Genomic DNA, 14,789 nt, shown 5'->3' with positions numbered 1-14,789 from the left:
AGGGACAGAGTAGAACTGCCCACAGGTTTTCCAAGGAGTGCCTGGTGGATTCAAACTGCCGACCTTTTAGTTAGCAGCCGTAGCGCTTAACCAGTACGCCACCAGCATTTCCAAAATCTAGGTTAGACCTTATAAATTAATTTTGGATCGTTGGCTTAATTTCATTGGCTTAGTTTCTTGTTGATAATTGTTAGGTTTTTTTTTTTTTTTTAATTCATGGAAAATAATCATCAACCTGTGAAAGCCAGGACTGCCTTGTTTTTCTGGGTCTTGCAAGTTTTCTGCCTTTAACGGGGCAATCTTCCCACTTTTCAGTTGTTCTCTATTAGTGGAAAATACTTGAGTTTTCCTTCTCTGACAGATTTTCACCTTATACAGGTTCTGGCTTTTGCAGGTTTTACTGTACCGTTTGTGAAGATTACAGAGTAAATTCTTGTGGGTACAAAGTGGCCACTAGCTCCTAAGGGTAGCCTACAGCCAACTCATTCCCCGTTTTTGTCCTGTCCCTAGGAGGGTGGCACTTCTTGTCTCATAGAAATGGGGGACTGTGGGGCCGCTCAGCTAGTAACAAAAAAGCCATCATTTTTGAGCCCTTCGTATGTGCCAAGCCCTGTTTTAAGCATTTTACATATATTATTATCATGTGATCTTCACAACACTGTACAGCGGGCATTGTTATTATCCCTATTTTATAAATGAGTAAGCTGAGGTTTGGGAAGTTAAATAACTCGCCCCACAATCTTCAGTTAGGTAAGTGTTGGAGTTAGAATTCAAAGCCAGGTCTGACTACTTCAGAGCCTGTACCTGGGAAGGGTAGTTGAGCTTTGTGACCTCAAAGGAGATTCTTCCCAGCTCCCAGGTTCCTTTGGGACCTCATGAACCCCTGTGGGAGGAAAGTGTAGGATTCTTGCTGCTTTCCAAACAGTCTCACCCTCCTGGGGAGCCCCCTTTGCATGGCACGTTTTAGTCATTTCCTGTGGCTGCTGTAACAAATTACTGCAAACTTGATTGCTTAAAACAACAGAGAGATTTTGCCCAGAAGTCCAAAATCAAGGTGTCAGCTGGGCTGCACTCCCTCTGGAGGCTCTAGGGGGATTCCTTTCCTTGCCTCTTCCAGCTTCTGGTGACTGTCCTGATTTCTTGACTTGTGACTGCACCACTGCAGTCTCTGCCTCTGTCATCACATGGCTTTTTCCTCTGTGTCAATCTGATCCCCCTTGTGTGTCTCTGATAAGGGTGCTTGTCAGTGGATGTGGGGTCCACCTGGATAATTCAGGATGATCTCTTCATCTCAAGAGCCTTAACTTAATTACACCTGCAAAACCTTTGTTCCAAATAAGGTTACCGTCACGGGTTCTGGGAATTAAGACCTGTGGGAAGCCACCTTTAACTACGACAGACACATGCCACGAGTGCCTTTCCAGTAAGCTCCCCTCCTTTAGCTCGCTGGTGGGCGGTGTGGTGTCTGGTGAACGCTACTTTTCCTGTGGGGTGACTAATTATCACCACGATTTCACCACTTGGTATTTCAAGGGTGTTTCCATGCTTTCAGTGTTAATGACCCAGTCTTAAATCCTGCTACAACCTCTCAGGCTTTCCCTGCGGTGCTGGTAGCCTCTCTCACAAAGTCTTGTTCTCTTTCAGATTGCCGATCTGCAGCTCCATAAACTGGATGAACTGGACTGTCTGGTTCAGGGCCTGCTTTACGTCGATTCTGTGGGCTTCAATGGCAAGCCGGAGTGTTACTATTTTGAAAATCCCACAAATCCAGAATTGTGTCAAAAAAAGCCGTATTGCCTCGACAATCCATACCCTATGTTGCTGGTTAACATGGGCTCAGGTGTCAGCATTCTCGCAGTGTACTCCAAGGACAACTATAAAAGAGTGACAGGGACCAGGTAAACATGTTTTACACTAGAAGAACCTTTTTGTGCTTACACCCAGGCCTTTTCCTTGATAACCAGTTTACAGTGGAAGGCTATTTGCATTAAATACATCTTTTTCAAAGGTCTTTTCCTCCTCCGAAAACCTGGTGGCATAGTGGTTAAGTGCTATGGCTGCTAACCAAAATGTCAGCAGTTCGAATCCAGCAGGCACTCCTTGGAAACCCTATGGCGTGGTTCTACTCTGTCCTATAGGGTCGCAATGAGTCAGAATCAGCTCGAAGGCAATGGGTTTGGTTTTTGGTTTGGTCCTCCTCAGCCAGCCAAAAAGGACTAATTGAGTGATATGTTAAAGGAGTAAGAGGGTAATTTATCTAAAGATGTGTAAAACATAGTCCTTGCCCTGGTGGCAAGGTGGTTAAGCGCTTGGCTGCTAACCAAAAGGTCAGCAGTTCGAATCCACCAGCCACCCTGTGGGAGAAAGATGTGGCAGTCTGCTCCTGTAAAGATTTCAGCTTTGTAAACCTTATGAGGCAGTTCTAATCTGTCCTATAGGGTCATTCGTTATGAGTCAAAATCAAGTCGACAGCAACAGATTTGGTTTGGTTTTTTGGTTTTGCCCCACTGGAGAAAGGAGATTGTGGTCAGGTTGAGGAAAGAACGGTCACTCACATCAGAAGAAGCCACACACACCAATAAGGCAGTACATATTAAGTGCCAAATGAATGGCAAGGACAACTAGTACAGTAGAATCCAGATGGAAGAATCACTGGGATGGTCAGAGAGGACTTCAGAAGAAGCCTTCTTTTGGAACCACCTTGGCGCCTGGCACAATGCTGGTACATACAAGGTACTCACTAAGGATAAACTGATGGACATAACATGCCATTCCAACAGCAAACCAAACGGTTTACAGAGAATATTTCTTCCCCTCAGGTCAATGCTCCAGCTGAAAACTGGAATGGCACACCTCAGGGAATTTCGGAATGCAGTGGACAGGAAAACAGCCTTGTGACTGTAGTTGAGCAGAGCTGTCTTGTTTCTCACCCACACTTACCAGGGCAAATGGGCTCAGCTTTCTGTTTTTGGGGATTCAACATAGGAAAAGGGTCTGGGGTGAGAAATTTTTGAGAAATTCTAGTGTAAACAAAATTAAACAGGTTTTCCTTACTGTAGAACTTTTTAAAGCCTTTACAATGTGCACATGATTTGTCAATTTCTAAGAGAAGGATTTGGTAGGAAGCATTTCTCTAACTTTTTGGACCACAGAACCCATTTTTTGAGGAACAACTTAAGGAACTAGTGCCTTGGGACATGTTGTTGAAGCCCTTGTCTTTTATAGATGAAGACATCATGTAACTTCTCTGGGTGTCAGTGTCCTCTTTTGTGCCACGGGGGAGCTGTTTCTTAGGTTGTTTTTATGGGCTTTTCCAGCACTGAAATTCTGCTGTACTGCTCACCCATTAGGAGGCGAGCACTGCTTTTCCAGTGTATTTCCATGACTGGTGATGGATCTGCACAAATCAGTGGTCTCCACTGGGAAGGGGGAAGCCTTAGCTCCTCAAGAGATGTTTGGCAATGTCTGGAGATTGTCACAACTGGGGCTGAGATGCTCCTGGCATCCAGTGAGCAGAAGCCAGGGATACTGTTAAACATCCACAATACACAGCCCAGCCCCTCACAGCAAAAAGTTATTGAGCCTCAAATGTCGATGGTGCCATTGCTGAGAAACTGGCCTAGATGCTCATGCAAGTGTGCATGTATGCGTACACACCTGTGTACTTGTGCACACACACACATTCTGATTGAATCCTGCTTGTGTCCAGAGTACAGGCTTTGGTAAGTTAATTGCCACTAGGTGTACATTTTCTTACTGGGAATACAGAACTAAAGCTTGCTTGCTCACATGGGAATCAAAACTGTGACTCCATGGTCTCATTTGGACTGTGAGGAGTATCAGAGATAAATAAGCATTTCAGCTGAGCTAGTTTTACTTCAGAGAATAATCTGATACAGGAACAATTTTTAAGATACTGTAGACTTCTTCCCAGGAATCACTTGAATTGGGGCTAATTCCAAGGTAACAACAAGCTAAACATTTTTCCACAATTAGAAATATTTATGATTGTGTCGATTAACATTTAACGTATTCATGAATTGCATTAAAGGTACACTTTCTCAGACTTGGAAATTCCTAGAATCTGGGTCGTCTTCACGAATAATGGCTAATGAACTAATTGCAGTTTTTGGCTTCGGTTACGTATGGGATACAAAAAACCAAACCAAACTCGTTGCTGTCAAGTCAATTCTGACTCATAGCAACCCTATAGGACAGAGTAGAACTCCCCAATAGAGTTTCCAAGGAGCGCCTGGTGAGTTTGAACTGCCGACCTTTTGGTTAGTGGCCATAGCACTTAACTACTACACCACCAGGGTTTCCAACACATGTAATAATGCCTATAAATTCCAGCTATTGGTAATTGCTCATTAATGACCAGTGCTTTGCCATCATCAACAAATCCTGTCTGGATATCCAAGCTTCCCTATAAGCTCTGTCTTTAATCAGTAGTTCTGGAAATGTACTATAGTATTCTGAAGGTTAATAAAGAGCTCTTTCAGGGGCTGCCACATGCCAGGGGCAGGGGAAGTGAGACATCAGACCTGTGGGGCTCTAGGTCCTCCATGTCCAACTAGAACACTTATTCCAAAGATACCTTTAGATCCAAGTTAAAAAAAAAAAAAACACTGACATATACTGTTAGGGTCAGCAGTGAATAGCGTATGGAACATACTTTCGGAATCACTGATTTAAGCAAATTGCTTAATCTTTAAGCTTTGCTACTCCTATTATGAGACTGAGAAGGAGCCCTGGTAGCACAGTGGTTACAGCACTTGGCTACTAACCAAAATTTACTAGCCGCTCCATGGGAGAAAGATGTAGTACTCTGCTTCCATAAAGATGACAGCCTTGGAAACCATATGGGGTCACTATGAATTGGGATCAACTTGACGGCAATGAGTTTGGCTTGGTTTAGTTTTATTACGAGACTGATAGCTGTCACTCCATTAAGCATTTTTAGTTTTAGGAAACCACATCATTACATGATATCAATTTTGTTTTATAAATGTATGTTTTTTAAATGGTTTGTTTTAGTCTTATGTGTAATTTTATTGCATCCCAGATTGGTAGGAACATTTTTTTCCTAGTAACATAACTCCGATTTTATAATACAAGTCAGTGAAAAAATAGGACTTTGCAGCTGACATTGTTAGAATGTATAGCCTAGTAAAAGAAACGTAGAGAATTTGTCATCTCATCATTTTGAAATCTATTTTAAAGGCACCAGCACTCAGTAATTGAAGGTTTCTTCTGTTCCCTAAAATCCCTTACTACAAGATTATTGGTTTTTTTGAATAATGATAATATTCAGCAGCTGTTTCCAGCTATATGTTTTTCTCTCTGATTTACCGAGGATCTTATTGTTTATCTGCCGAAGTGAACAGTTGTGTCTGATTTTGAGTGAGGGAATCAGTTAATTAAATAATGGTTAGCAGGTTGAGGATATTAATAAAGTGCTGGGAGACGTTTTGACTTTCCTCCTATCTGTGGTGTACCAGTTGTGCAGACGCATGCTCGCTTCCCCCATTCAGCACAGATTGCTTTGTCTGGAATCACCTGTCATTTTCCAGTCATACAAAACACTTGTCCTTTTTCACCCATACCAACGCATCAGTTGATGAGTTGCCTTCTTTCTAAGTCAGCCAGTGTTCCTGTTCCCTGTGCTTGGAGTAGGTTGCCCCACGCTTTAATTAATATGAATACCTGACATTCAAAGAGAGGTTATTAGTTGAGGGAGGAGGGTAAAAGCCATTTAGAAGCTAGAACATGAAGAAAGCCTTCCTGTTTAAAAAATACACACACAGAAAACAAAACATTCAGATGACACACAAACTAAAAAGCGTTCCCATTAAAACACACTAGCTTTGTAGTTTCATTTGAAACTGACAAGCAGTATGAAATGTCCTGTTAAATGTAAATAAAAAGCTTCTTAGAGGAAAGCCAAACTTTCTACTCTGCCTGATTTGACAAGGTGATGAAGTACGTGGAGTTCTTATTTTCCTCATGGGGAAAACAATGGAAAGCTTTTACAAACATGGTTCCGAGCATTGGAACCATTTTATGACCTTTGTTACTATTTTATGACTATTGTGTGGCAAATAAAATATTAACAACTTTTCCCAAAGTCTACTAGAAAAAAAATTTTATATCACATGGATGAATAGGTTTCCTCCCCTACCAAAAAAAAAAAAAAATCTCCAAGGAGGGTAAATGGGGTTACCTCTGCTAGAGAAGACGTCAAGTGAAAGATACAGCTTTCGTTCAGGTTGACTAGACCTGGTAGAGTCCTGGGTCAGTTTTGTCGTCTGAGGGTTTGGCTCCATAGTTGTGAACATATTTCATGTACACACAGTTTCTTTTTCTGGGTGCTTATATTCAGCTGCAGGTGTGTTTTGTTTTATAGTAATCATTTCTCTGGTTAATTGCTGCTTATAAGGCACCCAAATAGGAGAGATTACATTGGTCCATCTTATAGGTGGGAAGACTGAAGCATTTAGGGTAGTGGCTAGTTGAAGGTCTCACAACGGAAATCAGTGAGAGTCTTTCTCTGGTTTTGGGTTTAAATTTAGGGGCAGGTTTTTCCTGATGTTTCTTTTTAATCTCTGCCCTCTTTCTTAGGTAATCTACCCTAAAGCTCTTTGGCACTCTAGCACTTCAATTCAAGTGCCCTTTGTTTTTCTTCACCTGTTTTTATTAACCCATATTAATGGCGTTGATGTAGTTGGGGACTCGGATGGGCATATCTTAAAAGTAAAATTTAAAAATAAACCTTATTGTTCCTTCAGTCTTGGAGGTGGAACATTCCTAGGCCTATGTTGCTTGCTGACTGGTTGTGAGACCTTCGAAGAAGCTCTGGAAATGGCAGCTAAAGGCGACAGCACCAATGTTGATAAGCTGGTGAAGGACATTTACGGAGGAGACTATGAACGATTTGGCCTTCAAGGATCTGCTGTAGCATCAAGGTAGAGGCTAAGTAGCTAGGGGCAGTAGTGATTAAACACAAGGCAACCTCTCCACCCTGGCCATTCATTCAATTGTTTTTTTAAATGTCAACTTACCAGCCTGGTGCAAATATCTGTCAGAATGGAACTCAGACTTCATCCTCTGCCCTTAATGAAGCACTAAGATGTATAGCTCCTGATGCTTATGCTTAAAATAGAGCAACTTTGAAAGAAGGTTCTGGAAAACTGCAACAGTTTCCTCTGTTCAGTTCTTATCCTGATATCTAGAAAAAGCATTAAAAATTCTATGTCCCCATCAATAGCCATGCTATGTTGTCCCTATTAAGAAAAGGGCAGCCAACCATTCATATCATAATTCTGCTTATGAATCATGGTAGCCAAATCTGGTCATTTGAGTTTGAACAGGGTTATTCGTAGAGCTTTCCACATTTCTTTAGTGGAAGCATAGACCTGTCTGAAGATCATTTGAACATTCTCACTAATATTTCCAACATAGCTTTGGCAACATGATGAGTAAAGAAAAGCGAGAGTCCATCAGCAAGGAAGACCTCGCCCGGGCCACATTGGTCACCATCACCAACAACATTGGCTCCATTGCTCGGATGTGTGCCTTGAATGAGGTAAGGCTCCAAGCCAAGGAAAGCCATGTGTCATCCGCACGCATCACCTTTGGCAGTGCAGTAACTGTTGACCCTTAAAAAACTATAGATTTTGGGAAACCTGCTTTTTTGTTTCAGACACACAGTGTAGAATGTGAGGGGGATGGCAGAGAAGTGGGAAGGAATAAGTGTTTTAAGCAGGTACTGGATGATAACAGATGATAAAACATCCAACCATGAAATGTGGTAAAATTATAACTCATGTCACATCCTCTCTAACCATCATTATTGCCATGTGCCTACCAAAAAGTGTGAGGGAAGTCTCCTGCACATAGTTGGCCCCTTTGTATCCTTGCAAATAATTTCACATAACGTGCAGTTTCTACAGATGGACCCATTTTATTATCAGAAACACTGTGGGAAAATCCACTTGCTCAACTTGAGACAGTCGATATTCTCTCTGCTTTCAGCTTCTTTACAGTGTTGCCTTGTGGCATGGAGTTCAAGCAGCATTGTACAGGGCTATCAAAGCATAGAGAGCTTGCTGCAGCCGAGGTCATCCAGAGCCCCAGGCACCAGAAGGGGTGGAGCTGGTGATAGACAAAGTGGGTTTTGAAACATGGCAAAATTCCTCTGAAAAAAAATGGAACCATTTTCTGAAATATAAATTAGATAGAACAGCTCTCTTCTTGCTGAGAAGTGTTAGGAAGATAGGAGACAGGAGTTAGGGCATGGAACAAGGTAATAGGAGAAGTGTTAAAGAACCACAGTGGCATCAGTAATGGTTTTTTTTTCTTTAATATAATTTTTAATAGAAATATACATACAGATGCGGGCTCAAATCCTAGGTGTATGACTCAATGAACTTTCACACTCCTGTATGGCCACCACTTAGATCAAGACATGCAGCACTGCAGGAGCACCTTTGTGTCCCCTCCCAGTTGAGCAGTGGAGTGTTAAACGGTATGAGACAGTCCTTATGATAGGTATGTGCTAGCCTTGCCTCTGAGCTCTGGGGTTACAAAAGGGACACCCTATTTTTATGGCATTTGATAGAGTGTATTACTGGCCAGTAAATCAGGGTCCTAACTTTTTAAAGTTTAGAAGTCCCCATTTCAGATAGAATTTAAATGCAAAATGGAAGAATGTATTCTAGAGATGTGCCTTTTCAAAGTCCACTTCTGTCATGGGACTCACTGCAACAGAGGGTTTATTTCTTAACATTGACTTTTAATGTCCAAGTGGCCAAACAAGCCCTCAGACTAATATGTGTGTACTTGGCTGTACCCATGGGCTCTCAAAGGTGAATTAGATGGGAACATCCTTACCCGAGAGAGCAATAGGTGCCCTTTTCCTGGCTTTCCACAGAGCTGGCTTCTGGCTTGTACATTTGGCTTCAATGAGCCAGCAGGTCTTTTTACAGGTATTGTAATCACTTTAAGGGCAGGGCAGATGACTTTGTTTTTCACTTTTGACCTCAATTTCAATACCACTTATTGTTGGAGTCTAGCGAAAGTGGCTATTTAAAAGCGTTGCCACGTTGTACACTACACTGGTTTGAGTAGTTATTTTAGATGGTTTTGTGGAGTTGAATAAATGAGGGGAATCACTGGATTGCCTTGGGGCAGAGGCTCTTTTAAATAAGGGTTGGAGTCCCCATAGTCCCATGTCAGTGCAGACTGCCTATGGGCACACCAGTGAGAGCGGTGACTCAAGTTCGTTGGTCATTGTTTTGCCCTCTGGAGTCACTGATTTGAAAATCTTTGATTTCAGCCATATGATAGATGGGACACCACATTTACTGCCTCTAACATAGTGGAATGCTGTGAAATGTTCTTTATCAACTTTAAATTTTTTTTTTTTTAATAGATAATACAATCACAGTACAGAGTTCAAAAGATATCAGAAGCATATACAGGAAGGTGAATCATCATTTCCACCTCTAGCCCTTGATATTAACCTCACTAGAGGTGGCCATTGTTTTTAGTTTTTATCCTATATTGTATGCAGTTTAAGATACACACATACATATACAGGGGTGTGTGTGTGTGTGTGTGTGTGTGTATACACACATATATATAATATATTCTTTCAAAGGTAGCAAACTCTACAAACTATTATTTAATAATAGCTTTGTTAAGATGTAATTCATATACCATACAGTTCACCCTCTACATACTATTCTACATCTTGGTGTGTTTATTTGACTATTTGTTTATAAACTTTTAATTATAAGAATTGACAAACATACGTGAGAGAGAGAATAGTATAGAGAACCTCCATACATTCATCAACCCTGATTCAGCAGTTTTCCAGACTTTGCCACTCATGTTTATCTGTTTTCTTCTTCCTCCTCCCTCTGCTCTTTTCTCTTCCTCATCTCTATTTCACTAAAGTATTAGAAAGCAAATCCCAGATATTGTATCAGTCTACCCTACATGTTTCAATATGCACCTCTGAAAATATCACCTCTTGCTTTTCTACATAATAATACATCTTGAGATTGTTCATAGCAGTACATTTAGAACTCCGTCATTTTTTAATGGCCATAGAGTATCCTATCATATAAGTAAGCTATTCTTGATTTGATCAATTTCCTAATCATGTTTCAGTTTTTCTAGTCTTTTGCTATTATTAAAAAATAGCAAAATGTTTTATATATAATACAGGCAGTCCTCAGGTTATGAACAAGGTCAGTTCCCACCTGTGTCTTTAAGTCTTGAGGTTGAGTTTGTAGGTAAATCAGAACAGGTGCCTACGGTTCTTATTTGGCCGTACTTCAGTGCAAGAAAAGGCTCAAAGGCTTTTCTATGATTTAAAAACTGCACATGCAGCAAGTAAAGGTGACTGTGATCAAGAATTTGTTGGGAGCAGGGGGTGGTTCAGTCATTCCAAAGTGAGGGCAAATTTATGTAACGTTAAAGGGCAAGTGTGAGTTTTCCGTAAGTCAGATGTTCATGGCCCAGGGACTGCCTATATATATATATATACATATACGCATACCATTTTGCACACACACATCGTTATGCATTATGCGAGTATATCTGCAGTATAAATTCCTAGGAGGGAAATTGCTGAGTCAAAAGATATGTCAATTGACAGATATTACAAAATTCCCTGGTGGTGCTAATTTATATTCCCACTAGCAGAGTACAGTCTAAGAGTCCAAGTTTCTCCACAGAGGGTTAGCAGACATTTTGTTCTTTTCTAATCTAAGAGATAAGAAATGGTGTCTTGTTTTGTTTTCATTTGCATTTTTCTTATTATAAATGAAGTTAAACCTTTTTCATGTACTTAACAGCCTTCAGTGTTCCCCCTCTTGTGTGTGTAAACTGTTAATACTGTTTACCTATTTTTCAGTTGGATTGTTGTCTTTTTTTTTTCTTATCGATCTGTAGGAACTCATTAACTAGGTAATTAACTCATTTTGTATGATATATACTGAAAGTACTTTCTCTTTATTGCTTTCCATTTAGATTTGTTTATGGTGACATTTTCCTGTGAATAAATGTTTGAATTTTAAGTAAATATATCAATCCTTTTTTAAATCTACGTATTATTCCTTTTCTATTTTAATATTTTTTAAAAGAATTCTCCCATGTTTTCCTCTAATATCTTTTTCATTTCTTTTTTTAACATTTACGTCTTTGACCCACCTGGAGTTCGTTTGAAGTAAGAAATACACATCAGCTTTTAAACAAATGTAATGTGTTTGATGATTATTGTTGTTGTGTGCCGTCCGAGTCAACTCATAGCAGCCTCCCATCAGCTTTTAAGGCCACTTCTATTCTTCTGTCTTTCTACCAGGGTAATGCAGGACTGGGGTTTTGAGCAAATCCTACCTTAGGTGCCTTCGTTTTGGGAGAAAGGTTCAGAGCTCATACATTTAATTAAATTCCTCTTTAATCTGAGTTTCTTACTTTGAGTGTTTCTTACCACCTCTCAGCCTGGGTCATTTGGGCTGTGTCTGTTTTTGTTGTGTAGAAACTTGCTAAACTAAAATCACTCCCACCCCTTTACCCATGGAAAATTTTCAGAGTGGCTAATGGGCTGATGAATGTGTATTGTTAAAACTTGAGACAGTTAAAAGGTGATGTTCTCAGACCCTGATTACTTTTGATAGACTGAGCAGAAAATAATGCCAGCTTCAAAGATTCTCCTTCCTTTTGATATGAGTGACCATAGCAACTGGCCCTTTCAGTGGTGAGCAGCCTCTGTGTGGTAGACAGGCCGAGCTCAGTTTTAAGCTTCTGAAACATCTGAGGGAGTAGGGAGTGCCATGAGCACACTGGAGCTTGAAGCTTATGGGATTTTAAATTATGTCTGCAGGGACAGGATAGGAGAGAAAAGTGTGCGATCAGAATGCAAAGCTATATCCATGCCTTGACAGAAATATAAATATATATCTTAACCCTTATGTTGACCAAACAGGATATTCCACCGTATTTTCTGAGGGCAGAGACTGGGTATTGTTTCTTTTTGTATTCCCGGTGTTTGGCACAGAGTAACCCCTGAGCAAACTGATTAGATGAATAAACCATACCATGACTAGCCTTATTAGCGTGAATATTTATGAGTTGGGTATAGTAATATTCTATAGTTGGAAGTTTGGAGGATTTGTGAAATGAACAAGCATATTTAGCTAAACTCCAGTTACAATTTTATGTATGTGTGTTGGGAAGTGAATTTTTCATATCAGGCCTTAAGGCTACCAAACATAATACCTGCAAACAGGCTCAATATCAGTCTCTGCCTCACCTATCAAAAATCTCACCCTCCTAGAGAATGAGATCTCTTGTGGAATGTACTACAAAGTTTGCTTGACTTCATCTTGGAAATGCTGAAATAGTTCCATTAAAAAGAAGAAAATTCACTGTGCAAGGCCCTAGGTGGAGGACAATGGCATACGGAACATTGGGTCCTTGCTAAATGCTATTTTGATGCCATGCTTCAATTGTTTTCCTTTAATCTTCTTTTTCAGAATATTGACAGAGTTGTGTTTGTTGGGAATTTTCTCAGAATCAATATGGTGTCCATGAAGCTGCTAGCATATGCCATGGATTTTTGGTCCAAAGGACAGCTAAAAGCTCTCTTCTTGGAACATGAGGTAGGTTGAGGTTACATGGATTGAATTGCCCTATATGGAGTATATTTTGGGTTGTCTCATTTTTGGAGCCCTGGTGGCACCGTGATTAAGAGCTTAGCTACCAACCCAAAGATCAGTAGTTCGAATTCACCAGCCACACCTTGAAAACCCTATGGAGCAGTTCTAATCTGTTCTGTTGGGTTGCTGTGATTTGGAATTGACTTGACAGCAACAGGGTTTTTTCGTTAATTTTTGAGTGGATGTTCTTAGTTTGAAAATTAGTCAAATAGGAAAAGTTGTCATTTATACTGCATTTCTGCAAAGGATAAGGAGAAACTGTATATAAAATGAAGACGTTTTATCCAACAATCAGGACTGGTTGTCAGCTAATCAAAAAAAGCCAGTTAAAATATCTCCCTACTTCAACCATTGTATTTTAATTTTAAATGTATAAATATATATTCATTCAGCAATCTTTTGATGTAGGGCCAAGGCCTATTTTTGAGCATGGATTCTGCTGATTAGAATTCTGTAGGTGTCTAAATCACAAGTATTATACACTCTCCTTGATTTCGACTGTTTCTTTACGTTGAATCAAGAAACTAAAGACACTTGTGAAGCAATCTGGGTGTAGAATCCTTCTAGATTTTTCTCTCAATTTTTTATGCTTTGTCATTCACACCTAAGCAGAGAGCAGGGTTTTGTGACTACCTTTTTTGAATCTTTCTCAAGCATTTAATTGAGTTTTCATAGCTGTAACCATTCTTTTTGCATCGAGTTTTCATTGGCTTATGCAATATGTAATTAAATTGCATTATTACATTGACAATAAAACTGTCATAAATGAATTCAAGGGTAAACACAGCTGATTGTTAGTAAGTACACAACTCAGCTGGGCAGAGCAGAGGTTCCTGGGCTACTGAGAATAGCCTACCACTGTGAGAGACGAGTGTACCTGGGCATCACTCAGTCTGTTTACAGAGTAAAATGGAGAGCATTTGCCAACCCAGAGAGCCCTTTATATAGAGTTCCTACAGTAATATAAATAACAGGTTCCCAAGAGTCTCCCTACCCTTTCTGCCACCCCTTCAGAATCAGCTCTACAGAAAGCCACTATTTATCATGGACAGTATCTAACCCCTTGGGTATAAATTCCCTGGGTGGTGCAAATGGTTAACATGCTCAGGTGCTAACTGAAAGGTTGGAGGTTCACGTTCACCCAGAGGTGCCTTGGAAGAAAGACCTGGTGATCCACTTTTGAAAAATCCATCATCGAAAACCCTATAGAGCACAGTTCTACTCTGACACACATGGTGTCACCATGAATGACAGTTGACTCAATGGCGAGTGATTGGTTGGTTAGGTAGTTAGGTATGTTGCAGCAAAAAAAAAAATTTGAGAGAACTATTAGTGTAAAATTGAACTTCAATTTTCTCATCTCCAATGGAATTATTTATTTGAAAAGTCACTGATGCATTTATAAGTTAATTAGAACTGACTATGCCTATATTTTGTTTTATGCGCATATTTTGTTTTAGTATAAAACCCACTACCATTGATGTTTTAGTATAAAAGCATATAAAACAAGGACTTACTAAACTATCAAGGCCCTATGATAGAAATTAATACTTTAAAAAGTCTGTTTGATTTTTTAAAAAAATTTTTAATGCAGGCTTAAGGAAGCAATAGCTTTTTTTTTTTTTTTTCCTTACATTTGGGGATAGAGTCCCAGAACTTCATTCCATCTCCCCAAGCTAGAGAAGCTCTTTTTTTTATCTTCTTCACTGAGTTTCCATGTAAGAGTTTGCTTGTTTAAAAAACAAAACAAAACACTTCACCCTTAAGAAAAATAAATAGAAAAAAGAAAGAAAATCACTGGTCTAACCCACATAGAGTTGCCACATTTAGCAATAACAGTATAGGACATCCAGTTATTGTATTTGTGTTGTATCTGGCAACCCTAAATCTGGATCCTCTTGGACTAATGCAGACAACAAAGCCTGGAAACAGCCAGGGATTAAAAACCATCTACAGGATCACAAAGGTAGTTAGTTGGTGGGAAAGTAGGGAATAAGATTCAACATTTTGGGAAAATTCACCTCTTTAGGTAAAAATGTAGTCATCTGTGTCACTTTGTAC

The 14,789-nt window shown here is 39.9% G+C and overlaps 1 protein-coding gene across 1 annotated transcript in view; it reads left to right on the top strand.

Annotated features, from left to right (window-relative positions):
- PANK1 (pantothenate kinase 1) overlaps positions 1-14,789 on the top strand; it is a 73,577-nt gene that overhangs the window by 52,610 nt on the left and 6,178 nt on the right. Inside the window, 4 exon segments of the mRNA XM_049855927.1 lie at positions 1,645-1,898; positions 6,789-6,965; positions 7,462-7,585; positions 12,546-12,671. Of these exon segments, the coding sequence (XP_049711884.1) occupies positions 1,645-1,898; positions 6,789-6,965; positions 7,462-7,585; positions 12,546-12,671 (681 nt within the window).

Source organism: Elephas maximus, chromosome 16, assembly GCF_024166365.1.
Source record: "Elephas maximus indicus isolate mEleMax1 chromosome 16, mEleMax1 primary haplotype, whole genome shotgun sequence".
NCBI classification, from domain to species: Eukaryota; Metazoa; Chordata; class Mammalia; order Proboscidea; family Elephantidae; genus Elephas; species Elephas maximus.
The sequence above is the reverse complement of the archived record's forward strand: the minus strand, read 5'-3'. Positions and strand labels throughout refer to the sequence as shown.